We start from the raw sequence: 25534 nt of genomic DNA on the forward strand, positions 1-25534 counted from the left end.
CGCTGGGCCTTTGATGCCCACGGAGTCTCTCCTCTTCTAGAATTGGACAGAGAAGGGAACTTGGCAACTCTTTCTGATAAGTTTCATTATGACAAGAAACAGATGACTCCGGGTTGGAAGGAGCTATTGCAGCAGCAGCTCAGCCAGAGAGTTATAGTGACTTCCTGCCATTTTCCTCTCTCTTAAGGCAAAGGCAGGTTCACCCTGGGTAAAGGGTAAGATTTTCCGTTGTGAGGCTTTGAAATAGTGCAGACGGAGCCAGGGACTCAGTGGTAGATTCAGACTGAGCTCTTGGACAGGCCCAACACCAGCTCCTTCATTTGTGTGTCCCTGATAGTTTGCACAGTGCTTTGCTAGACTCCAGGGGGCCTTCCTGGTAGGCTGTAGACAGGGGACTCTGCCCCTTGCCCTGTAACCCTATTCAACAGGAGACAGGATTTTCCCTGACCCGAACCTTTGTGTTTCCCTCATGTCATATTGAGGGGCAACTCTTGTAACAAACTCCCCCATTTTGCTCCCCCTGCCAAAGCAGTGGTTAATCTAGGAGTATCTTTTCCTTATGATCCAATCTCATATTTAAAAGCAGTCTTGGGGCACCTGGGTGGCTCAGTTGGTTAAGCGGCCGACTTCTGCTCAGGTCACGATGTCGTGATTTGTGGGTTCGAGCCCCACATGGGGCTCTGTGCTGACAGCTCGGAGCCTGGAGCCTGCTTCAGATTCTGTGTCTCCCTCTCCCTCTGCCCCTCCCCTGCTTGTGCTTTCTCTCTCTTTCTCTCTCTCCCTCAAAAATAAACACTAAAAAAATTTTTTTAAATAGATAGGTAAATTAATTAATTTTTTAAAAAAAGCAATCTTCCTATGTTCCCAAATACACACACCAGAGGAGTTTGTCAAGCCATCTGCCTATGGAGATTTCAACATTAGGCATAGAAATCCCCAAGCAATGAACTATTTCCACACAGGGAAGAGAAAACAAACACAATGCTACAGCCTTAAGTTGAAAAGGAAGCAAAGTTTAATGCATGAGAAGAAGCAGCCACATGGGAATTAACTGTAATGGCCAGGAACCATGAAAATACACATTTTGCATATTTTCTGCCCTGTTCCAGAAGAGAGCTGCTCACTCTTCACTCTCATGGACCACCATCTGGAAAGAGAGTGGGCATTTTGAGTTGCGTCAGACAGCAGAGACACATTTCCTCCTGACCCCTCTCCCCACAAGCGTCAGGGAGTTGCTTGCTTGGGTTTTTCAGGAGGACACAGGATATTTTTTGGACCTCAGGAGAATACACGACTGCATCCATGGAGGCAGTCACCCCATAGCCTGAGAAACTGGCCCCCAGGGAACAAGCCCCATCCTCAGGGACCTGGTACCTGTGGTTATTTGCCTACAGGTGCAGTGAATGAAGACCAGCGCCAGTAGAGGGCGTCTGAAAGATCTCAGCAGGAAAACGCTCCTTCCTTTTCAGGATGGTGTTTTAGTGCAAACTTGTGTCCCAGTGAGACTCATCTTAGCTAAATGACTTCAAGCAGACCCCTTGCTTTCCTGTGCTTGAGACTGACCAGTTCTAAAGTAAAGGCTCCTCCAAGGTTCCTTCCTGCTCCAAAGTGTCTGCATCACTGGGGGTTCTTCCCAGGTGCCCCGGAGCCACAACCCTCGCCTACACCTGCCGCTCTCCGTCTAGTGTCCATGGGGACCACTCACCCTGCTGGAGGTGAAGTCGCGGGTCTTGGCGCGAAGCTTGTTGACTTGAGATTCTGCAATATCAGCACGTTCCTCCGCCTCCTCGAGCTCGTGCTGAGCTTTGCGGAATTTGGTGAGATGCGCATTGGCTTGTTCATCCTAAAACCAAAGAGCCCAGGCAAGGAAGGTGAGCGCGCGCCTGTCTCAGAGCTCCCTGTGAGGGACAGGCCAGGCTGCTGTTGGAAAATCACAGCGTGTGTCTGACTTACAGCCTCCTCGGCCTGCCTCTTGTAGGATTTGACTTTCACTTGAAGTTTATCCACCAGATCCTGCAACCTCAGCACGTTCTTCCTGTCCTCTTCACTCTAAAAGCAAGGACACAGCGTGCGGCTAGAGGAGGGGGCAGAGTTGCACCAGGTCTGGCCACTTTCTCTGGGGCACTGGGTTGCTTCCTGTATTCTGGAGCGGGAACCCAGGGCGGTGTTTGCGCTTTGCAGAGAAAACGCTTTGCAGAAATGCTTTCTTTCACTTACCTGGTAGGTTAACTCTTTGACCCGCCGCTCATATTTCCTCAGGCCCTTGACGGACTCTGTGTTCTTCTTCTGCTCCCCTTCGAGCTCAAACTCCAGCTCCCGGATCTGCAGAAACGGGTGGGAAGTTAGTCTGGGGCTGGAGAACGAGCGGTTGAGGCCAGAGGCTCAACCAGGGCTTCCTCCCACAGGTACCCGCGTCTCCAGTTTCTGGATCTGCTTCTTCCCGCCCTTCAGGGCCAGCTGCTCAGCCTCGTCCAGACGGTGCTGAAGGTCCTTCACCGTCTGCTCCAGGTTCTTCTTCATCCGCTCCAGGTGGGCGCTGGTGTCCTGCTCCTTCTTCAGCTCCTCGGCCATCATGGCCGCCTGCAATTGCATCACACCACAAACCCACCAAGATGCATACAAAGGTCAGGTGCCCTGGAGCTACCGGAACCTGGGTACCCAAGGACCAGAGTCATGCCAGAGAAAAAGGGCGAGGGACAAGGCGGTCCCTGAGTCCACTCTTCCACAATGGAGCATGAGAAGAGCTACACCAAGTACAGAAAGTAACCCGACTAACACAACCTCCGGGGACTGGATGGAAAATGGGCTCTTCCCTTTCTGACACTGGCCTCCCTGGGACCTTCCTCACCGCCCCAGGAAATTCTTTGCTTCATTATCACCAGCGTGTGTCTTCAAAGGAATCTGAGACCTGCAGAAGACCAAGTCGGTACCCGCAGTGCAGGTTTGGGGATAGTGAGCCGAAGGGAAGGTGGGTAGGGAATGGAGGCGTGGGCGAGCAGAAGGGCTGCGGTGGTCCCCACAAGCATCAGGTGGCACTATGGGAGCTGTGTCTGGTGGGGACAAGCCCGCTCAGGCCCAGGCGGCTTCAGGCCAGGCCAGGTGACATTTGGTGAGATAGTGACATCTCAGAGTTTCATTTTCATGTCTGCAACAAGTGAGATGTTGAAGGAGAGAACAGCATACCTGTCTGTGGGGCTTAGAAATAGACTGTAATCCTTTCCATTCTTTTTTTTTTTTTTTCCTCTGCCCCATTATTTATCACATTGGCCTTTTAAATGTGCGGAGGGGATGTGCTGAGTCGGATGGAGGGGAGGCAGATTGCAATTTGGGAGCAGAATGCACCCCACGTGTTCCCCCCGGGGAGGCCCCCAGCTGTCCGGTGGGAACTATCTCAGGCTTGGGAGAAGGACGGGCTTTAATGAAACGCAGATTTGGCCGCCACACAAGGACAGCACGGGAGAGCCTTACGTCTGTGATGGCCTTCTTGGCCTTCTCTTCCGCATTCCTGGCGTCCCTGCTGGCATCTTCAACCTCGCTCTGGAGCTGCGTGAGGTCCGTCTCCAGCTTCTTCTTGGTGTGGATGAGGCTGGTGTTCTAGGGCGGGGAGGAGGGCCGTGTCACCCGGCGCGGGTCAGACCCAGGTCTCTCCCCCTCCGCCGGCCCGCCCGCCCCTCACCTGGGTGTGAAGCAGCTGCACCCTCTCGTTGGCGTCCAGGAGCTCCTGCTCAGCCAGCTTCCGAGCCCTCTCCGTCTGCTCCAGGGTCGCCCGCAGCTCCTCGACCTCAGCCTGCAGCAGGTTGGCCCTGCGCTCCACCATGGCCAGCTGCTCCTTCAGGTCCTCCTGGCCCCGGAGCGCGTCGTCCAGGTGCAGCTGGGTGTCCTAGGCGGAGAGTAAAGGAAAGGTCTAGTTGGCGTCGAGGCATGAGGGCCATGAGTCTAGTCGACGTCTTTGAGCGCTTGCGGACGGGAGAGGCTTTCCCGCCAACGAGCCGTCCCAAACCTTCAGCTGCCCCTGGACGCTCCGGAGGTGCTTGAGGGTCTCCGCAGCCTGGCGGTTGGCGTGGCTCAGCTGGACCTCGATTTCATTCAGGTCCCCCTCCATCTTCTTCCTGATCCTGATGGCCTCGTTCCTGCTGCGCACTTCGGCATCCAGGGCGCTCTGCATGGTCTCCACTGTCCTCTGGTAGTTTCTCTTCAGCTGCTCAATCTCTTCGTCTTTCTCGGCGATCTTTCTGTCGATTTCTGATTTCACCTGTGTCAGTTCAAGCTGGATTCGGAGGATTTTGGCCTCTTCGTGCTCAAGGGCGGCCTTGGGAGAAGAAAAACACAGGAACAGTGCCCGTGAAGGAACAGAGCCTGCTACATCACCCTTTGTGGGGGCATTTCATAACCGTAACTCAACAGCATTCAAAACTATCTTTTAAAAAATTCCCTTTTTAAAGAGCTGGTGAATGGATGAAAAAGATGTGGTTTCTATATACAATGGAATACTACTTGGCAATGAGAAAGAATGAAACCTTGCCGTTTGCAACAACGTGGATGGAACTGGAGGGTATTATGCTGAGTGAAATAAGTCAGTCAGACAAGGACAGATATCAAATGTTTTCATGCATATGTGGATCTTGAGAAACTTAACAGAAGTCCAGGGGGGAAGGGAGGGGGAAAATAGTTACAGACAGAGAGGGAGGGAGGCAAACATAAGAGACTCTTAAATACAGAGAACAAACTGGGTGTTGATGGGAGGGTGGGGGAGAGGGGAAAGTGGGTGATGGGCATTGAGGAGGGCACTCGTTGGGATGAACACTGGGTGTTGCATGTAAGTGATGAACCACAGGAATCTACCCTCAAAACCAAAAGCACACTTTACACATGGTATGTTAGCCAATTTGACCACAAACTATATTAAAAATAAATTTAAAAATAAATTAAAAATTTCCTTTTTAACTTCAGTGCAGAAATCATGTTTGTTTCACTGCTGTTTGTTTTTTATTATCTGATCAAACAGTAATAGCATTTAAATCATCCTATCCCTTAGGAGCATAAAGCGCCTTACGGATGCTTTAAATTCATCTAAGATTCTGCAAGATCTGAGTTTTAGACCTATCTTAATGTAATGGTTTTTCCCCAATGAATCCAAGATAGTCCACAGGGGTTGTTTCATGCCGGCAGATAGGAAAGGAGCCGGCATCAGGACGGTGGCTTGGCAGAGATGGGAAGGGTGACACGGGGCGAGGCCAGCGGGCATCCCTGGTGGGAGCTGTCCCCACGGCTGCCTGCCCGGTGTCTGCTCACCTCCGCTTCCTCAAGAGCCAGCTGGATGTCTGCCTTTTCCAGTTCGATCTGCTTCCTTGATTTCTCCAGTTCGTGGATGGTCTTCCCATTTTCAGCAATTTGCTCCGTGAGATCTGCTATCTCCTCTGCAAAGAAATCAGTTTGGGTTTGCACGTGAGCGCCTCCCCACAAGAACCTGCGGGAGGCCCTGTAACCAGCCCGTCCTGGTTCTAAGGTGGCTGTTTCCCAGAGACAAGACCCCGGACAGACAGACAAGAGCTCCCCAGTCACCCCAGCGGGTGACGAGCGCTTTCTGGACATGCTCAGAAGGACGCGCGAGCAGGGATTTGCGTCCCGAAGCCATGCCCGCCCCGGTGACAGCACCAAGGCAGACGGCAGGCTGTCTAGAGCTGCTTACGCTCCAAATTCTTGTTCTCTCGTCTCACGGTTTCCAGTTGATCCAAGGCTTCCTCGTAGGCATTTTTCAGTTTGAAGAGCTCGGTGCTCAAGGACCGGGACTCCTTCAGAGATGCCTCCAGCTCTGTCTGGCTCTCCTCGCACTTGGTTTTCCATTCGGCTAGCACCTGGAACACAGGCATGGAAGGGGTCCCCTTCCTCAGCTCTTCTCCAAGCTCCGAACCAAACAGAAGCGTGCAGGTAGCTAAGCCTAGAAGTGCGGCTTCACTCGATAGCATCTGTTGCCTTAGATCCTTGTTCCTGATTATCTGACTGATGGAGATTTCCTCCCACAAATATACCCGAGATCAGTAACATATCAGCAACGGTTGCCATCTCTAAAAAGCCCATGGATCCTTCGAGAAGGAATTCTCTGCCCTTTTCTTAATATGAGAATGGCCCTGAACTTCTAAAGATTTCCTTAAAACTTCGGCTCAAGTCAACCTTCGTGTCCTACTAAAAGAGAGGCTTCCAGAGAGCCTCCTGAAGGGACCCGAGTTAGAGTCCCTCGTGTCAGCCCCCCCCCAGACACACCAGCAGTGTGGGGAACGGAAACGTATGGAACAGAACAACACTGTAGCAACTGGTTTGTCTCCCCGACAATGCTTGAGAGGGGCCTCCACCCCCAACCCATGCCCGTTTCATTTTACACAGGAGGAAAAGCCAGCCTGGTGAAGTTCAGGACTTGCCCAAGGTCACGCTGCCGGTCGGGCCGATCAGGACTGGGACCCAGCCTCCTTCTCCCAGGACTACAAGGGAGACCCCAACACCAAGCGTGCAGCTTGCATGGCGCTGACCCCACACCTTGTCAAAGTTCCTCTGCTTCTTGTCCAGAGCGGCGGCCATGGAGTTGGCCCTTTCAACGTCAACCATCAGGTCCTCGACTTCTCCCTGCAGCCTCTGCTTGGTCTTCTCCAAGGAGGCGCACTTAGCATTCACTGCCTCAACCTGTTCCTCAGAGTCTTGAAGGCGCTGAGCAAGTTTTTTCCTTAAAGAATATGAAAGAGAAGCAGATGCTATTTAAATCTCAATCCTCCTGAACAGCACTATTCATCAAGTTGGAAGCACTCATCTGTGTGACTCAAACAGCCGCCTGTTTTCATAAGCCCAGGAGAATTTCCTGTCTGCTAAAGCACAGTGATCAGTAACCTGCTTTGTCTCTAACCAAGATCAAGGTTGTTTGTCTTCATGAAATGTGCTGCTGCCAGGTCCCTCCAATGGCACACGCAGTGCCACATTAAAAGATATTAAGAGAGGTGAGGGAAGGGGCGCCTGGGTAGCTCAGTCGGTTGAGTGTCTGACTTCGGCTCAGCTCATGATCTCGGGCTCTGGGAGTTCGAGCCCCGCGACAGGCTCCGTGCTGACAGCTCAGAGCCTGGAGCCTGCTTCGGATTCTGTGTCTCCCTCTCTCTCTCTCTCTCTCTCTGCCCCTCCCCTGCTTGCATTCTGTTTCTCTCTCAAAAATAAATAAACATACAAAAGAAAAAAGAGGTGAGGGAACACCTGGTAATGTAACAAAACCATTCCCAAGTACATAGTTCTAAAGTCAGTGCCCTCTGTCAGTATCATTTGAGAGTTCTCATTCCTCTAAAGGCAAATGGAGTTGCGTACTTGGCCTCCTCCAGCTCCTCTGTGCGCTGGATGGCGTCCGTCTCGTATTTGGTCCTCCACTGGGCCACCTCGCTGTTGGCCTTGGACAGCGCCCTCTGCAGCTCGGCCTTGCCCTCCTGCTCCTCCTCGTACTGTTCCCGCAGCAGGTCACAGTCGTGGCGGGAGGACTGCAGGGCGTGGGCCAGCGCGTTCTTGGCCTGCAAGAGTCAAGGAAGAGGAGGGCCCCCAGTGGATTAGCATTTTGGTGTCTTGCACCGTGACCCTGCTACCATTGCCTCCTGAGTCAAGTTGCCGTGTTTTCCCACAGGTGGTAATGGAAGAGGAGATCAAGGAAGCACTCCCTTGGATTTCCTACCTTACTTTCTTCCTCTAACTGCCTCTTGAGCTCCTCTATTTGCTGGGTAAATGCTTGCTTGCTCCTGGAAAGCTGGGACACTATGCTTTCCTTTTCTTCCAGTTGACGACTCAGCTCACCTGTGTCCAGAAGGAGATATTTTCATTTTATTCACTTTTTCATTCATTCATTCATTCATTCATTCATTCATTCATTCATCAAGTTCCTGCTATGTGTAAGGCACTGTGCTAAGATCTGGGGAGAGACTAAATGAGCAGGTGTGGTCCTTTCTTGGGGGAGAAGAGAGGTATCCATGAAAAGGAAACCAAAGACACAACTGATAAGATATTGTCATAAACTCCTAGAAGCTTGGGGCGACTTTTGCCAATAAAACCCATTGAGAACGATTGTAAATTTAAACATTACCACCTAGGGGCACCTGTGTGGCTCAGTCGGTTAAGCATCCAACTTCGGCTCCGGTCATGATCTCACAGTTCGTGGGTTCAAGCCCCACATCGGGCTCTGTGCTGACAGCTCAGAGTCTGGAGCCTGCTTAGAATTCTGTGTCTCCCTCTCTCTCTGCCCGCCACCCCCCCAACTTGCACTCTCTCCCTCTCTCTCTCTCAAAGATAAATAAAACATTAAAAAAAAAAACAACCATTACCACCTAAAAACACCCATCAGACCTTCCAGTGGCTGGTGTTTCCAGCTGTTTGTTGGTTTGCCATGAAAGAGAACTAATGCTTTCTTAGGACTTTACAGCTAGTAATTTGAGGTTAGACTCTTGGGTAAAGGTGGTAGGTTGAGGTTTATATGCTTCTGCGGAGGGAAGAGGGGAGAGGTGGGGGGAGAGGCCTTATGACTCCAGAGGTGAATTCCCAGAAATTCCCAAGGTTATTGTAGAAAGTGGCAACTAAGCCTCTCTTCTTCCCTGTGTTGGTCGTGGCTACTAGCAAAGGATTGACTGATTCACTGGGATGATGGGCTGGAGGAGGAGGGCTGGGGGCAGGGCACATTTCCTAGGTGAAAGCCCCAGATAATGTTTCCCTGTACTTCCACTACTACACAGCAGGAGCCTATCCAAACCGGCCGTGTTTCTTGATCTATTGTCTGGAACACTTGACTGCATACCACATATCTGAATTCGTGCGTGGCAAGATATGGAAGAGCCAAGAGCCTTATTTCTAGTCCTGTTTCTGACATTTAGATCCTTCTCGATGCAAGGTATTATTGGTGTTGAAAGAGCTTGAACCAGATGATGTTCTGGATCCCTTCTCATTCTGGTCTGCTTCTCTTCACCCCTGTTTTTACTGAACTCTCAATGGTGCCCCCCCTTCATGATATTTTGAATGATCCCTTTTTTGTTATTCTAATGGCTTTTCTCTGAAAATATGCTTTCCTAGAGGTTCTCCCCACACAGTGCTGCCCTTTCCTGTCGACCAGTCGCCCCCCCACCATAGGCGACCAGAAGGCGTGGCCCCTCCCATCCCATTGCTCACCAGCCTCCGTCTGCAGACGGGACTTCTGTGTGGCCAGCTCGCTCATGCTCCTTTGAATTTCCTCGTTCTTGCCCCTGGCCTCGCTTAACTGATCCTCCAGAGTTCGGCATATTTTATCTAGATTGGCCTAAAGGATTGAGAAGGGGGAGAGAACCAAGTCCGTATTCAGACCGCAAAGACCCAGAGGTGGCTCTCCGCAAAAGCACTGGGCCCCGTCCTGCCAGAGCACCTTCGATTTAGACACGCTCTCCACATTGCTGGCCAGGTCGTCGATCTCCATCTTCAACTCGCTCTTCTCCTTCTCCAGCTTCTGCTTGACCCTCTGTAGGTTGTCTATCTGCTCCCCCAGCTCGGCCATGCTGTCCGCGTGCTTCTTCCTCAGGGTGGCCGCCGTGGCTTCGTGCTGCAGGGTGGCCTCCTCCAGGTCCCTGCGCATCTTCTGGAACTCGGCCTCCCGCTTCTTGTTCAGCTCGATCTGGGTAGAGGTGACGCCTCCCGCCTCCTCCAGCCTCTCGCTCAGCTCCTCCAGTTCCCGGGCGTAGTCGCTGCGCTGCTTCTCTGTCTTTGCACGGGTTGCCCGCTCTGCCTCAATCTCTTCTTCCAGTTCCTCAATCCGAGCCTGTGGAGGGCAGCCATTCGCCCATGGGCAGTCGGTCCCTAGAGTGACTCACCCTGCATGTCAAGCATGGGCTAGTTTCCATTCTCATTAGATAAACCAAAGTTTAAGCTTCTCCTATAGGAGGAAATGGTGCTCATTTCCTGTAATACAAGTTTTTCCTGCCCCAGCGTGGTCATTACCTCTGCAGTGACCAACCCAGGATATTCTCCCTTCAACTACATGTTGACCCCAAACACCTTTGTTATGTATTTTATTTTAAACTATGGAAAAATTGCTCATCGCTGCTGGGTCAGCCTAGCAGAAAGGCAACCGATGAGGCGGGCATTCCCATGGTCCTGCCCACCTGCTCTCAATGGCTTACAGCAGGCGGCACCCAGCCTACGGTGGGCGACCTTCATGTGAAAGAAAAGTCCAGGATTCCTCCTACCTGTAGCTCTTTGATCTTCTTCTGAAACTGGAGGCCCAGAGTCTGCTCATCTTCCATTTTGCTCTGCAGCTGACTGTATTCGAAATCCTTCCTGTGGAGGGAAATGTAGAATGCGTGAAGACAGAACAGCCAGAGACTTGGAAGACTGAAAGCAGTGGTTTTAGGACCTACTTCTTGAGCCTTTCATCCAGCTGCTGCTTATCGCTCTCCAGATCTAATATGGACTCTTGGGCAAGCTTCAAGTCTCCCTCCAGCTTCCTTTTGTTCCTTTCCAGATCTACACGGAGCTTCTTTTCTTGTTCTAGGGAGCTTTCCAGCTGAAAAGGACACCATATCCTTTTGAGAACAAATGCTCTGCACCAGAGGATTTGGGGGGTTCTTCCAACCCTGAAGTTCTGGGACTCCCAATTAGTACTATTTCCTTACATCATCGACTTGCTGCTCCAATTTGCTCTTGATTTTGCTCAGAGAGTTGACTTTGTCCTCTTCGGCTTGGAGGTCATCCAGGGTCTGCTGGTGGGCCTCTTGGAGGGCCTTCTTCTCCCTGGTCAGCTTTGCAATGGTTTCATCCAACCCAGCAAGTTCTTCAGTAAGGTTTTTAACCTAAGAAGAGGCCACAAGCAATTAGAAGAAGAAATAAAGTCTGGTTCGCAAGGACTACACGAAGCTGGAAAGACCCACGGAGAGAGAGTACCTTGTTCTCTGTGGCATGCTTCTCCTTTTCAACCTTGGCCAGGGTCAGCTCAAGGTCATCGATGTCTTTCTTGAGCTCTGAACACTCGTCCTCCAGTTTCCTCTTCTTGGCCGTCAGCTCGGCGTTGATCTCCTCCTCATCCTCAGCTCTCTCAGTCACCTCCTTGATCTTGGCCTCCAGCTGGAATTTGGCTTTGATCAGCTGGTCACACCTTTCCTCTGCATCCAACAAGTTTTCACTTTCCTTAAAAAAAAAAAAAAAAAAAAGAATCATGACTTCCTTTGATGAGATAAGGTTTGTGACATTTCCAGCACCTTGGTATACATGAAGTCCTTTATGAAGCACCCCAACTAAAAATCAAAAATCCCAAGTCCAGTTTTTCTAAATAATCAAATCTACAAGAAAAGTTAAAAATTCTAGACACTCACAGCTTGCACTTGGAGCTGTAGGTCATTCTTCTCTTGTACTAGAGTCACCAATTTTTCCTCCAGTTCCTTCCTCTTCGCCTCTGACTTGGCAAGTTCATCTTTGGTTTTCTGAAACTCCTCCTTCATGGTGGCCATCTCCTTCTCGGTCTCTGCACTCTTGAGGAGGGGCTTGATCTTGAAGAAGAGTTTCATCCAGGGCCAGTGCTTGACGTTCATGAAGGCGCGGACGTTGTACTGGATACAGAAGATGGACTCCCTGAAAAGAAAACATTGATTATTTTCAGGAGAGACCCGCCCCCCCCCCACCGCCGCCTTCCCCAAAGGGCTCATGCTTGAACAGAGACCCTCCTCGACCTTCTCTGCACCATCTTCTGGAATTCCACACGCATGAGAAACCCCCTGCACACCGCTTGTGTCCGGGTGATCAGTTTGGCCAGGCGGTCATCCCGCATTTCTTCCAGCGTTCCCAGTAAGCCAGCCTTGAAGAACACCTTCCGGGGGAGAAGGATGATATGAGTCTGTGTGCTGGAGAAGTCTAAAAGGGACTATGGGCCAGCATCTGTCAGAACCAAGGCATTACCTTGGTATGCCCAAATTTGTACTGAGTGTGGTCAATATCGATGGATGCCAGCAGCTTCTCACAAGCCTTCTTGCTGTCGATGAATTGTCCCTCAGGGATTGCGCTGGCATTCAGCACTCGGTATCTGCCATTGTAGATACAGGGACAATCATAGACCATCAGCAAAGACGTAAACCTTGGAGACCAACTAGTTTGGGCCTCTCTCCTAATAGGCAAGAAGGCCAAGGTCCAGAGAGGGAAAGAAACTCGCACACAGTCACACTGCTGGGTGATGGCCTTTAATCCAAGCCTCCTGATTCTCAGGGAAGGTCTTTTTCTGCCATATTGGATATCAGACAAGCTCTTGAGAAAACATGGAAGAAAGAAGTGCATACATACTTGGCCAGGAGGTACGTCAATCATTTTACCTGAAACTCTGTACCTGCTCCGTTGAAACGGGCCTTTTCATACCAGTATTTCTCCCTCTCAAATCCCAGCATCTACACACCTCAGCAAGAAGCGTATATGACATTTTATCACACACCTTTGCTTAAAATCTCCATACAGAATCCTATTTGGGAATCCCTTCCTGCAAATGCGGATGCCCTCCAGGACACCATTACACCGCAGCTGGTGCAGGACAAGGCTGTGTTCCATGGCCCCTGAGAAGAGAGGTGAGAAACATCAGCTTCATGCAGGATCTCCTGGAAACTGGGCACCATGTACAGCGCCAGCGGGTGTCTTACCTGGAGTTTTGGTTTCATTGGGGATTATACAGCGCACAAAGTGAGGATGAGTCGTTCTTAAATTTGACATCAACTTGTTGAGGTTTTCCTAAAAGAAAAAGACTACATTTGACAGGCTGCTGTAGGCTTTTACAGAGACAGAGATATATCGTAATGAAAAATGAGGCATCTATTTTGAACTTACCATGAATTGTAAAGGACGAAATCTTTTAACTCTTTCTTTGAATACCCCAATGGCTAGAGGTGCAGGCAAGTAACCGATAACAATAGCCTTTTGCTTCACAGTGAGCTGGAGACTAACCATTTACAAAATGCTCTCTGAAATCAATTCCAGAAATGCATCTGGCTCCACAGGGAGCTTGGGATGCTATTGCCTGTGTCCTTTTGGCAACTTGGAAGGTTTGTGCTGAGGACTCACCCCCTAGGCCATCTAGCCCAACTCCTTGCTGTACAGAGTGATAATGAAATTCTGGACCCACATTTGTTACACCTCATTTACATATTTGTACATTTATATAATTATTATATTATTATAGGTTCATATTTTATCAAACTGCCACTCAGCTCCCCGAGTAACAGCAATCAGATTGAGACCACATTACTATTCTTGAATAAACCAAGGTTGTCTCCATTGCTCATTTTGCAATCGCTTAAACCAACTGCAAGCAAATAAACTTGTATTTTTCTTACCCTGAAGAGGGCAGACACAGTTTGGAAAGAAGAACCCTTCTTTTTGGCAACTTTCTTCTTTCCGCTGTCAGCTGAAAGACATAAAAGATGGCGCACACTCTTATCAGATCTACAGGGATCTTTTGGGCCTGTGAACTGAGGCACAGGAGATAGCACGGACACAAGGCACTCTGTGGAGTCTGTTACCATCTGCCGTAGCAAAGGTGGCGTAGAGGTGTGCCAGGAGCCTGTTGGAGGACTTCTGGTATAAGCCGACCACGGTCTCGTTCAGCGGGTCCTTGTTCTTCTCCAGCCAGCCCGAGACACTGTAGTCCACAGTGCCCGCATAGTGGATCAGCGAGAAGTGGGCCTCAGCCCTGCCCTTGACCACCTTGGGCTTCTGGAAGTTGCTGGACTTGCCCAGGTGCTGGTCGTACAGCTTGTTCTTGAAAGAGGTGTCTGTGGCCTTGGGGAACATGCACTCCTCCTCCAGGATGGAGAAGATGCCCATAGGCTGGATTAAAGCAAAGCAAAATGCGTGTAAGGTACACGTGAGCTGCAGCAGTGAGCCACAGAGTAGACAAGACGAGGTTACTGAGTGGACAGATCAGGACACCTTCTCGATGAGCTCGATGCAGGCAGCCAGGTCCATCCCGAAGTCAATGAACGTCCACTCGATGCCCTCCTTCTTGTATTCCTCCTGCTCCAGCACGAACATGTGGTGGTTGAAGAACTGTTGCAGCTTCTCGTTGGTGAAGTTGATGCACAGCTGCTCCAGGCTGTTGTACTGATGCCAAAATACAGAGTTCACATGCAAAGTTAGACTTCGAAAACCAAAGACCCATCAGCCTCCCTCTTCACTGCCTCAGGCTCTGCCAACTCATTCATCCCCCGCCCCCCCACCCCCGACACAGGCATGTTCTTCAGGGTCTAGCCCAGATCTCATCTCCTCCTTGGAGACTTCTCTTAACTTCTAGCTAGAAGGTGTTTCTCAGTCCCCCGAGTCCCCATGGTCGGGATCTCTCCTGTGCACCAAGCACGGTCTGCTTATTTTGTAGTTACTCTTAGGTGCACAGTACATACCTTCTGTTTTCCTCTACAAACTACAAGCTCATCTTTCATTTGCCAGCATGTCTTGTGTCTCTTGTAGACACAAAATATATGCTCTCATGGATGGCTATATGAGAACCTAGAACAGCAGGGTATTTATGTGAAAATCCCGTGACTGGCTTATCAACTTCTCTATGTGGCTGGCTCTTCCTATGCCAATAATTGCATTTGAGTTCTTTCTTTTATCCACTTCACAATGTCTTTTATAAAATTCCACTTACCACGCATCTCCTCCTCTCTTGAAATTATACAGCCCCCTCCACCCCACAAAGTACTTCTCTTCTACCTGATCCACCCTACGGTGCCCTACAGGGTGTGCTGCTCTGACAGGTTGCTCACCTCAACCTGTTCCCTCTAGGATCATCATGACCAGTCCCTCCACACACAGCCATGTGAAGACATGAGCACTGGGAACACAGACCTCAAAGATCTCAAAGCCCGCAATGTCCAAAACACCAATGAAGTGTTGTCTTGGCAGCTTTGTGTCCAGTTGTTGGTTGATGCGAGTGACCATCCACAAGAACAGCTTTTCATAAACTGATTTGGAAAGGGCATTCACAGCATGGTGGACCTGTTAGAGGAAAGGTCACTGGGGTTGGAAGGTGATGGCCGTCGGGTGCCTGTGTCTCTCCCAGCCTCTAAGCAGCCACTTACCTGATCCACGGTTTGACCTTTGGTAACATACTCATTCCCAACTTTCACTCTGGGGAAGCACAAAGCCTTCAGGAGGTCAGAAGAGTTCAGGCCCATCAGATAGGCTGTTTTGTCGGCCACTGCCAGGAAAAGAAAGACAGAGGGACACCCGTCAAGCTTGGCAAAGTAGAGGAACCACTCTGAAAATCATCCAGATGTTTCAAAGCTTGGTGAAGGTTGTCTTGTTTTACGTTCCATATCTTTATATTTTTAAAAAAACGTTTATTTATTTTTGAGAGACAGAGCATGAGTCGGGGAGGGGCAGAGAGAGAAAGACACACACACAGAATCCGAGCAGACTCCAGGCTCTGAGCTGTCAGCACAGAGCCCGATATGGGGCTCGAACCCACATACTATGAGATCATGACCTGAGCCAAAGTCGGATGCTCAAATAACTGAGTCACCCAGGCACCCATGTTCCATATCTTTAAACTGCTGGTATGTGGCCAACGGAAGCCAAGTCACTCAGAGGATATGATAGCTTTTATGAAAAGGTAGGACTGGGTTCCAGAAAGCCCTGGTCATGTCTCATTGCCTCGGAAACAAGCCCATTCCAGTGATTCAGCAGATGGGGATGGTAACACTAGGCATCAGAGCCCCAGAGAGGTCCACCTCTCCAGGTGGAAGAAGGATTAATTGCTTTCAAATGAGGCACCAAATAATCTCCACGGACTCCCCCCCCCCCCCCCCCCCCCCCCCCCCCCCCCCAGCTCGGGCTTATGTCCTGTTGTGGTGATTTTGTACCTTCGGTGCCGTCAGGCTCTGCCTGCTCTTCCCGCTGCTTCTGCTTGAACTTCATGTTCCCATAGTGCATCACAGCACCCGTCAGCTTGTAGAGTCCAGACTTCTCTTCTGGGGTGAAGCCCAGGATGTCGATGGCGCTCTGGCATTCAAAGAACAGCATGTTAGTCCGCGGACCCCCGTGATGGAGGAGGGGCACCCCACACGTATTGCCTCTGTTCTACTTACGTCGGTAGCCAACAGCTCCTCCGCGTCATCAATGCTGGCCACCAGGATTTCACCCTGGCTGATGAACGGGTAGTCATAAGGGTTGGTTGTAATAAGGAGCAGCTCTGAAATGACAGATTCAAAATCAAGAGGTCCCCCAGGTGCAAAGAAAACATCCACCCAGTGGATTTGAGCTCCTGGATTCTGGGCTGAGGTTCTCACTGCTGGAGCCCAAATTGAGCTTAGAGTTAGAAATCTCTTCAACAGCTTCCCACCACTCAGGCTGTGGCTGACCATTTAAAGTCCAGGGAAGACTTTGCAGCCTGCCCAGGCAACGTAGATTAGGAGCCCGAGAGAGCATTAGAGTTCTCTTGCCTTGCACATGAATGGTGCATATCAGTGTAGGTTGGGAAAATTTAATACAGAAAACTGGCTTAGTGGGGGTCAGGAGAGGAGCCCCCATGGAGGGGAAGCACAGGTGGTTTTCCAAACCCCTTGAAAGGCTGCAGCGTGTTTCCAGGCTTGGGACCGGAAGGTGGGCCGAGTACAGCCAATGAGCAAAGAGCCTGCTCACCTAAGCCTCTGTTGGAACAAGGGGCCAGGTGAATATCCGGTCCTGGTGCCTCGCGGTATTTGGGGAGAGGTTGGGTCCTACGTCAGAACACTAGGGGGCGCAGAAGGACAATTAAATGCCTAGTTGTTGAGAAGGTGATTTTGGAACCAGCGCTAAATCCAGTCATGGTTTCATCTTGTTCCTGTCCACTGGATTCTGGTTTTTTGTTTTCTGTTTTTTCCAAATTGACCCATCACTGTCAAAATAGCCACATCTATTCCTAAAACAGACTTCTTCCGTTGGCTACCTAGTCCCCTATATACAGGTGCAACTTTCCTTGGTCCGGTGACGCCAGAGCCCGGACGCCTCACCTATGAGCTCAGGCTTCTTGTTTGAAAGAATCTGGTAGAAGATGTGGTAGCTTCTCTCAGCCTTCAGCTGGAAGGTCACTCTTGATTTTTCCAGCAGATCTATGAACACAAACATGGCACTGTTTTCCAAACTGGCCCCACCACCCCAAGCCGCCATCCTGTCCGTTATCTACTTACAAGTTTCAATATCTGCAGAGGCCAGCTTCCCGGTGGTTCCAAAATGGATTCGGATGAACTTGCCCTATGGGAGGTGGGGCGAGGAAGAGACACCAATGTCTAAGCGGTTCCAAATGTTCCCGCTAGTCTCTTGGGCAGTGTGAACAGGAGCTTTATTTCCCTACCTAAAATTGAGTATGTCTCCTTCTCCCTTCTCTGTCCATTTTGAGGGCCCCCCTTTCTTCCATGCCCTTTGCTCCACATTTCCTCCAAACGGCCCCCACCCCATCCAGTCATAAGGTAACAGAGTGATTTTTTTTCAAGATGCAAATCAAACCATATCACTTCCCTGCTTACAGAATCCCTCAGTAGCTTCCTGAATAAAATCCAACCCCCTTCTTGTGGCCTCCACGTGACCAGACCTCTGTCTTCCTCTTCACCCACCTCTTGGGACCTACCTCCTGCCCACCTTGCTGCCACCATGAGAACTCTCTCGGGTCCCTTGACTATATAAGGTCTCCCCCCACCCCAGAGTGTGCTTGCTTTTCCCTTTGTCCTTCCTCATCCTGCAGATCTTGGGGTTCATGGGCCAGTACCCCCCCCCCCAGATCCCTTTTCTACCATTCCTGTCTTAAGGAGATCCTGCCCCCAGTCACTCCATCACATGCCCCATTTGTGGAGCTTTTCATGAAGGCATCATTATCTGAAATGGTCTGGTTGCTGTGTTCCATTCCATCATTGCCTGTCTCCCCGCCCCCCCCAACACACATAGCCTGTTGCCTCTGAGAGGACAGGAAGATTGCCTGTCCTGAGGGCCCCAGAGAAAACCCCAGCTGAACCGAACTCAGACTCACAAAGCGAGATGAGTTGTCGTTCCTCACGGTTTTGGCATTCCCAAAAGCCTCCAGCAACGGGTTGGCGCTGATGATTTGGTCTTCCAGTGTCCCCTAATGCAAGGAATCGTGGGGAGGAAGAAGCCGCAAGGGACAGGGGGAACCACTCCCTGGCCCTGTCACTCCCACCCACCCTTCCTGTCCAGGGCAGAGCCCATCCCTTCCTCCTTGACTTTTCCAGTTCAAGTACCGACAAATCCTCAACATGGCCCACTTCACACCCTCTTGCTGTTTTGTAATACAGTGAAACCTTGGATTGCGAGTAACTTGTTTTGTGAGTGTTCCGAAAGACAAGCAAACACTTCTAATAAATTTTAACTTGATAAATGAGCAGTGTCTTGCAATACGAGTAGTACATGATGCCCAATGTCACATGATCCCAACTGAGCCAATAGTTCTCGAAACTCACTTTGATAACATGAGTGCTTTGGATTACAAGCCTGTTTCTCCAACGAACTCTGCTCGCAAACCAAGGTTTTACCGTCCTTGGGTACACTTGGGTGTCTTGATGTAAAATTCCCATAATGCTTCATTCAGTCCCTCGGTTCTTCAGTTAGTTGGGTCATCTGCATTCATTTTGTACTGTTGTCATCTGTTTGTTTGGAAAAGCACGTGTGGCTACAGTTTTCCTCAACTGGTGCATGTGATTCTGCCATAAAAAGAAAAAGCTCTCCGGGCACCTGGGTGGCTCAGTCAGTTAAACCTACTTTGGCTCAGGTCATGATCTTGCGGTCTGTGAGTTCACGGTCTGTGAGTTCGAGCCCCGTGTCGGGCTCTGTGCTGACAGCTCAGAGCCTGGAGGCTGCTTTGGATTCTGTGTCTCCCTCTCTCTCTGTCCTCCCCCGCTTGTTTTCTCTCTCTCTCAAAAAGAAATAAACATTTAAAAGATCAAAAAAGAAAAAAAGAAAAAGCTCTCTGAGCTGCTCCCCAAATGATCTTCCTTAGTTAAGCCTTACATCCCTGTTTCGTAGGAAATCACAGGATCTGGTCGTGTAAGCTCGACCCCACACTGGGTTGTCTGCAGTCACGGGCTCTCTGAGGACTTCAAGTCTGAGCCTGCCCTCCTTGCCTTGAAGAGAGGGGAATGTGGCCTCCTCACACCCCTCACTGTGAGGCTGAGACCACGGTCACAAGCAGAAGCATGGCAAACCCCTCCCTTCCCTATACCTTCATCTTGGAGTCCTTCTTCTTGGCCAGGTCTCCAGTAGCCGCAATTGTTGCAAAGTACTGGATGACCCTCTTGGTGTTCACAGTCTTCCCTGCCCCGGATTCTCCGCTATTTGTTGTGACCCAAAGAGAGAGAGAAAGAAACACGTCCTGTAGGTATCAACTGCCTCCCCAAGATGTCACACAGAGGCCTGGACATACCCCTGAGCCACAGCGGACACACACCTACTAGACCAATGTGAGAAACTACTCAGAGAGGCAGAGGCCCCAGGGAAGCCTCATCACTTCTGAGCTGCCCCAGCGGCGGGCGATCCCAGTTTCCTGAGACCTTGCACATACCCTCTTGCCCATCACCATCTCCATCTTTTTATCACAGACTCTGCTTTAGGTACTTTCTATTTAAAAAAAATTTGTTTAGGCTTCTTTACTTATTTTGAGAGAGACAGAATGTGCAGGGAAGGGACATAGGGAGAGGGAGAGAGAGAATCCCAAGCAGGCTCCGCACTGTCAGTGCAGAGCCCGATGCAGGGCTCGAACCCTTGAACCGTGAGATCATGACCTGAGCTGAAATCAAGAGTCAGACACTTAACCGACTGAGCCATCCAGGAGCCCCCTTTCTAATCCACAGAGTAAACAGCACCTTTGCCTCCTGCATTGGAGACAAAGAGCCACAGCTATGACACTTACGTGATCAGAATGGACTGGTTTTCACGGTCTGCAGGAGGAGAAAATAAAATAGAGTTGATGGCGGCAGAAAGAACTTCCCCATTTTGTCAGGCAGTCCAGGTTCACTACGCCGGTCCTCTTGCCTGTAGCATTCTGTGTGGTCCCAGGGGTGGCTCCAAGAGCCTCCTCTTTGACAGTAAGACTCAGAGGGTAAGGCTCTGCTTCAAACCAGCCAGTGGCTTCTCATCTAACCAGGCTGGACCACATGACATTGGCAATCTTTATTTTCACCCCGTAAACCTGTCGGTTTCATAGGCTTTACGCAACGCTTGCATTCAACCCAAACTCTCTAGCAGGGCCCCTGCAAGGCCCTAAAAGATCTGGACCCTTTCAGCCTAAGTCCCTCTACCCTCCTCTCTTCGTGCTGGAGGCTACAGGCTGGCCCTCCATTCCAGCGCCCCCCCCATCCCCCCCTCCAGAGACGCACCTGTCAACATGAACTGATAGGCGTTGTCAGAGATGGAGAAGATGTGGGGCGGGGCTTCCTGGCGCTTCTTGCCTCGGTAGCCCTCCACCACCTCGGGGTTATACACCGGCAGCCACTTGTAGGGGTTGACGGTGACGCAGAAGAGGCCCGAGTAGGTCTGTGGGAGTGTAAAAACGGGGTGTGTGTGTGTGTGTGTGTGTGAAAGCCTTTGCTTTTATTATTATCTCACTTTCCTTATGCTAAACTTGTAAAGGAGAGATTGATTTCTCTTCAGCGATGGGGCAGATGACTGAGAGAGGGGAGCCGCTGGCCCTCTGGCAAGTGACCCTGCCCAGACCCGGAGCTCAGCCTGGCTTTCCTGCCCCTGCCTTCCCTCCCTGCTTCCAGCCTGTCTTCCCAGTCCCCTCTTCCTCTGTCACCTGCTGTCTGTCTCTAACCCCTTCCCTCATCCTCTCCTCCCATTTCCCCTCTTTTGTTGGACAGCTGAGTCAAACACTAGGCTTTCTGATGCTGTTATCCACACAAATGTCCCCACCTGCCCCCACCCCCAGCACCATCAGATGCCCCAGGAAGTGTGGGCACTCACATAGATCATCCAGGAGGTGTACCGGTCCTTGAGGTTGTACAGCACGGCTGGCTCGTTCAGGTGCGTCAGCATGGCCATGTCCTCGATCCGGTCGAACTTGGGGGGGTTCATTGCATACACGTCCTCGGGTTTGACCACCAGGGTCTGCGTGGGAAGAGGTACAAGGACTACCTGGGGTCCGCTGTGTGTTTTCCCCCCTGTAGGTATCTGTCTGGATCCCACAAAGAGCCTGGATCCCAAGGGGCAAGCCCTGGGGAAAAGGCCCCTCTGATGGCGGGAGAAGTTGGGGCAGTGACAGCACATGATTGTTTCTGTCACTCGGGGATTGTGCCTTTTGCTCTCTGCAATGGTCCCATCTCTGGGCAAGGCTGGCGGGCGGGCAACCTGCCTTCTGCTGGCCTCAAGCAGGGATCTACTTAAAGCACCCCATGCAACTAGCCCTCCTTGGGACGGGTCCAGACCATCTTGCTTATGTCTGGCTTTCACCTTCCCTGCTGCCTCGCAGACCCACTCTCAGCTTCGCCACCTGCCACATCCCAAGAGCCACCCTCCCGGAGCCCCGGTGCATGGTGGCATCGAAGGACAATTCTCACTGCCTGTTTTCCTCACCCCGACCCACTGACACTATTTCCTCTTCTCTTTCAGATTTTCTTGTTCTTCTTTTAATTTTCTTTGAAACTTTTCTCGGAACATTTCCAGATGCTTCTGGTCTCGATTCCAGAAAGTAGTGAAGTCCAGAATTTCTCCAAGCACCCCCAACAATGTTCTGGGCCGGAATGTAATAGGCCACATGGAGGGAGGCTGCCTTTTCACATGGCGCCTGTGTGGTCCACTAGGACCCCCTACCCGTTTCCCATACTTCATACTTTCCATGCTTCCTCAGGTGGCTACCACTAGAAGGAAATAGGGAAGCCCAGGCTACCAAGCGAGAGTGTTTTACCAAAGGAGATCTTCTCGCAGTTGGATTCCCAACCCCACACCCCTGCGCTGCCCCTAGAGTGCTGTGAAGGTCAGCAAAGCTCCTGAACGCGAATCGCTTTAACCAGCCACAACCGGGATCTTCGCCCATCCTGCAGCCTGAGGCCAGCGTTACTAGGCTTTCTCCGAGGACACCAGGGAAGCCGTGTGGGCGCGGGCAGGGGCACAGACGCTGGGACCCCAGGGACGGACAGAAGGCCCAGCGGCCTGCAGGGGGCGTGCGCAAGGCTTACCCGGTTGTCTTCGGTTTCCACCGTGACCTTCCCATCCTGCGTACTCTTAATTCTCCCCTTGGCGTATTCCTCCTTTGAGTCGACCACAAAGCAGTAGGTTTTGGCATCAAAGGGCTGGTTCTGAGCCTCGATCCTCTCCTTTTCCGACTTCCGGAGGAAAGGAGCGGCGATGCCGAACACTTCCATCTCAGTGTCACTGCTCATGGTGTCACTGGAAGGCGGACCAGCAGGTGAGCCCTGGAGGGGACCCCACCCCGTTCCAGGCCCGAGTCCCTGCGGCTCTACCTGAGCCGCCCTTCACTCCCCGGGGCTCCACCCACGGGACCCCAGGGCTGCGAAAATCAAATGTGCACATATTTGCCCGGTGGGTTCTCTGCACAAAATGCACAGAGCACAGGAAATCCAGGCTCCTGACTAGTTTAGGCTTGGATGGGAAGGGGCCCCAGGGCCGAGTGCAGCTCTCTGCACCTCACTTTCCTCTTCTGCGAAGCCCAGGTGGTGCCGAGGGAAACTTGACAAATAAACGCCATTTTTCAAAGGCAGGGTGCTAAGTGGCAGATCGCTAAGGAATTTGGGGGCCGTTTGGATTCAAGGTGCTCTCTCCTCACACAAGGAAGCCTCTGCTTCCTTCGGTTGCTAAGACTACAAGTGGCGTCAGATGCCAGCATCCGTCTGGAAGTTTCCTCTCCAGCCTAAGTTGTGCTTGTCTGAGCCCTCTTGGCTCTGAGCCCTCAAGGCCACTGGGAGGCAGGAGAAACTGGTAACCTTGAATTACCTGGAGACTTCCAACCGCAGAGGGACTGGACCTTTCTTACCTGGAGAGTCACACCCACAGGAAGGCAGCAGGAAGCAGCAGCCGTGGAAAACCTGACCTGCAATAAATACGCAAAAGGCAAAGTCAGGGCACGTGGGAGCATCCGGTTCAGCTTTGAAACGGCTCTCTGTGGGATAACCAAGTAAGACTACCAGACGAATGACTTAGGAAGGGCCTTGGCCCAGAGGCAGCTGGAGGAGCAGGTGGGACGTGACCCACAAGTAATCCATTAAGGCAGTAAAAACCCAGGCTGCCCCCGAATCTGGCTGCTATCAGCAGGGCCTGCCCTTTAACTGGGCAGGAAGGTCGTAATCCCTGTTAGGAAGCTTGTGGTTCCCACAGGGGCAGGTCTCCTAGATTTTGATGAGCAGAGAAGATTCCCTGACATTGGCTCCCGGCCGCACAGCCAGCGGGGGTTTGAGGGGACAGGGCACGGGACAGACACACAGCCCAGGTGGGCAAGGTGAGGGCAGGGAAGGCGCTGTGTCCCGCCGGCCGTCTGCACGGATCAGAGACGCCAGGGGAGTACAGTAAGCCATGACGGACAGGCCACGGTCCACGGCGTGTGCAGCGGGTTCCTGCCCAAGAGGGCGCTCGACGACGAGGTCAAGGGGAGAGTGCGGAGGTGGAAGGAGGGCCTGAAGGCCCCCTGCTTCGGTGGCTTGCTGGTGGCAGAGGCGGATGGCCACTTGGCCCAGAGAGATCCAGCTCCACATCTAACTGATTTCTTACCAAAGCCAGGCAGGGCCCGCACCAGCGCCCAGCCACTCGGAGTCTGTGTCCCCGGGGACGCAGAGATGAAAAGGGCCCCCAAGAGGGGCGCTGTGACTTACCTCCGCCCGGGAGAGAGGGAGCTACAGAGGGGCTGCTGTCTCCTGGGCTTTTATAGGCCCCCCGCCAAGCCCACGGCTCAGCCCTTCTCTATATTTGGAAAGAGAGTGACCGACACCACAGGCCGAGAACCAGCTCCTTCCTCACGTTTTTTTTGGTCGTTGCCAAGGGACAGGTATATATAGAAATGAGCGGGATCCGTCACCATTTTCCAGCTGTGGAGGTTGGAAGTTTGAGATGCCTTTCTCTGAGCTTGGGGCTGGCACGGCCTCACCCGCGGGGATGTAAGTGGCCGTCTGGCTGCAGAGGGCCCGGTCCACAGGCGGCTGGTGCTTGGCGGTCAGGGCGAGCCGGACCCTGAGGCCAGAGTGCAGCCCATCCCACCGCGTGGCAAAGGGGACGAAAACTTAAATCCTCTGGGAATTGTGAGCAAGACTTTTGTCACAACACAGGGCTGGGACAAGGCTGTGCGATGGTAGAGTTTGTGCCGGGAACAATACCAACAACAACACCCATAATAGTAACTCCTCCGTCACCTCCCCCCTGCTGCTTTCACCGTGTAACTTTCTGCCTTATTAGGATCATTTTTAACTTAATCCTTTTTGAAACCCCAGTAGGACCACCAAGTACATGAATTCCAGGGAGCTATTCTGGCCCCAGTATTCTCAGCAACAGCTGCTTAAGGACCCGCTGTTATTAAGATATATTACTAATCAGGGAGGACCAGCTGCTGGCCTGGGTGGGGGGCATGGGGGAGCAGTGGGGCCTGCAGAGAGGGGGGGCGCAGGGGGCTGTCTGACACATGCTGGTGTTTCCAAATTGAGATTGGAAAAATAAAACCTCGGGACAAGAGTAAGGGTGTATTTGGGGCACCTGGACGGCTCAGTTGGTTGAGCGTCCGACTCTTGACTTCGGCTCAGGTCCTGATCTCATGGTTTGTGAGTTTGAGCCCCACGTCGGGCTCTGTGCTGACAGTGAGGAACCTTCTTGGGATTCTCTCTCTGACAGTCCCCCCCCCCCCCCCCCTCAAAATAAATAAACTTGAAAAGAAAAAAAGAGTAAGGGTATATTTGAAACTTTCACCCATTCTCCTTCTATTTTTGTTTGTTTGTTCCTTCACCCCACCCACTTCCCCCCCCTCCCCGGCCAAACCCTTGGGAGGGTGGCCAGGTGGGCATCCTGTGGTTAATTGTAGCCAGAACTGGGTGTTCCCACTTGAGAACAGGAACTGCCACCTAACGACCCTCCCATCCTGAGCCCAGACAAGAGGCTGCGCAGAGAGGCGTGCAGTAGGGAAGGGGGAGCTGGGCCACGGTCCCCGTGATGAAGGGACAATAATTAAACACCCCCTGTATGCTGGTCCTTGTATGGGTCACATCAGGAAGATTCAGAGGAAATGGCAAATGGAGGCTTACGCTGAGTGGTTTCTATTCTACGTGATGAGTCGTTGTTTTCAAGATTTGGGCAATTTCAGATCATAGCAATACATTTGAAAATGGCTGCTACGCCAGAGAGCTGCTAACCCCCCTGCCTGCTGCACCAGCCAGCTGGGACGGCTGGGTTTCACTGCCCCTTCTCCTCCAGTTTGGACTGGGACCCCCGTCCCTAGAGCCCCACTTCCTCCGGGGAGAGAACACTGGCCTCCCAGTCTCTGGGCGTGCCCCGAAGGTCTGTGGTCTCCTTGGGGCTCGTCCTGCCTATTCGGTGACACCCTTTGATATCTGCTGGGCATCTC

At 51.7% G+C, this 25534-nt stretch overlaps 1 protein-coding gene across 1 annotated transcript; it reads right to left on the reverse strand.

Moving 5' to 3' along the window:
- Positions 1-992: 992 nt before the first annotated feature.
- Positions 993-23090, reverse strand: LOC122484958 (myosin-3). Its single transcript, XM_043583126.1, has 40 exons — positions 22970-23090; positions 22155-22365; positions 20944-21087; positions 20358-20514; positions 19892-19919; positions 19205-19313; positions 17999-18091; positions 17166-17229; positions 16989-17087; positions 16086-16189; positions 15861-15999; positions 15078-15196; positions 14845-14994; positions 13930-14100; positions 13521-13827; positions 13335-13405; positions 12645-12732; positions 12443-12560; positions 11920-12043; positions 11694-11830; positions 11340-11595; positions 10912-11154; positions 10644-10820; positions 10389-10534; positions 10218-10308; positions 9401-9790; positions 9172-9298; positions 7694-7812; positions 7339-7535; positions 6532-6715; positions 5690-5855; positions 5293-5417; positions 4001-4309; positions 3677-3880; positions 3469-3594; positions 2410-2580; positions 2218-2322; positions 1954-2049; positions 1706-1843; positions 993-1147 (listed from the first exon to the last, which is right to left on the reverse strand). Exons 2-40 carry the CDS (start codon positions 22356-22358, stop codon positions 1121-1123), a joined length of 5823 nt encoding a protein of 1940 aa, XP_043439061.1. The 5' UTR covers positions 22359-22365; positions 22970-23090; the 3' UTR covers positions 993-1120.
- Positions 23091-25534: the final 2444 nt, after the last annotated feature.

This window comes from Prionailurus bengalensis, chromosome E1 (genome assembly GCF_016509475.1).
Source record: "Prionailurus bengalensis isolate Pbe53 chromosome E1, Fcat_Pben_1.1_paternal_pri, whole genome shotgun sequence".
Lineage (NCBI taxonomy): Eukaryota > Metazoa > Chordata > Mammalia > Carnivora > Felidae > Prionailurus > Prionailurus bengalensis.

Excerpts from the sequence above, each read along its gene's own strand:
- LOC122484958 (XM_043583126.1), bottom strand. The coding sequence starts at position 22,358 with ATGAGCAGTGACACTGAGATGGAAGTGTTCGGCATCGCCGCTCCTTTC. Across the intron at positions 12,733-13,334 it reads CTGTGTCTGCCCTCTTCAGG|GAAAACCTCAACAAGTTGAT; the intron begins GTAAGAAAAATA and ends TTTTTCTTTTAG. Across the intron at positions 3,595-3,676 it reads TGCAGCTGCTTCACACCCAG|AACACCAGCCTCATCCACAC; the intron begins GTGAGGGGCGGG and ends TCCCCGCCCTAG.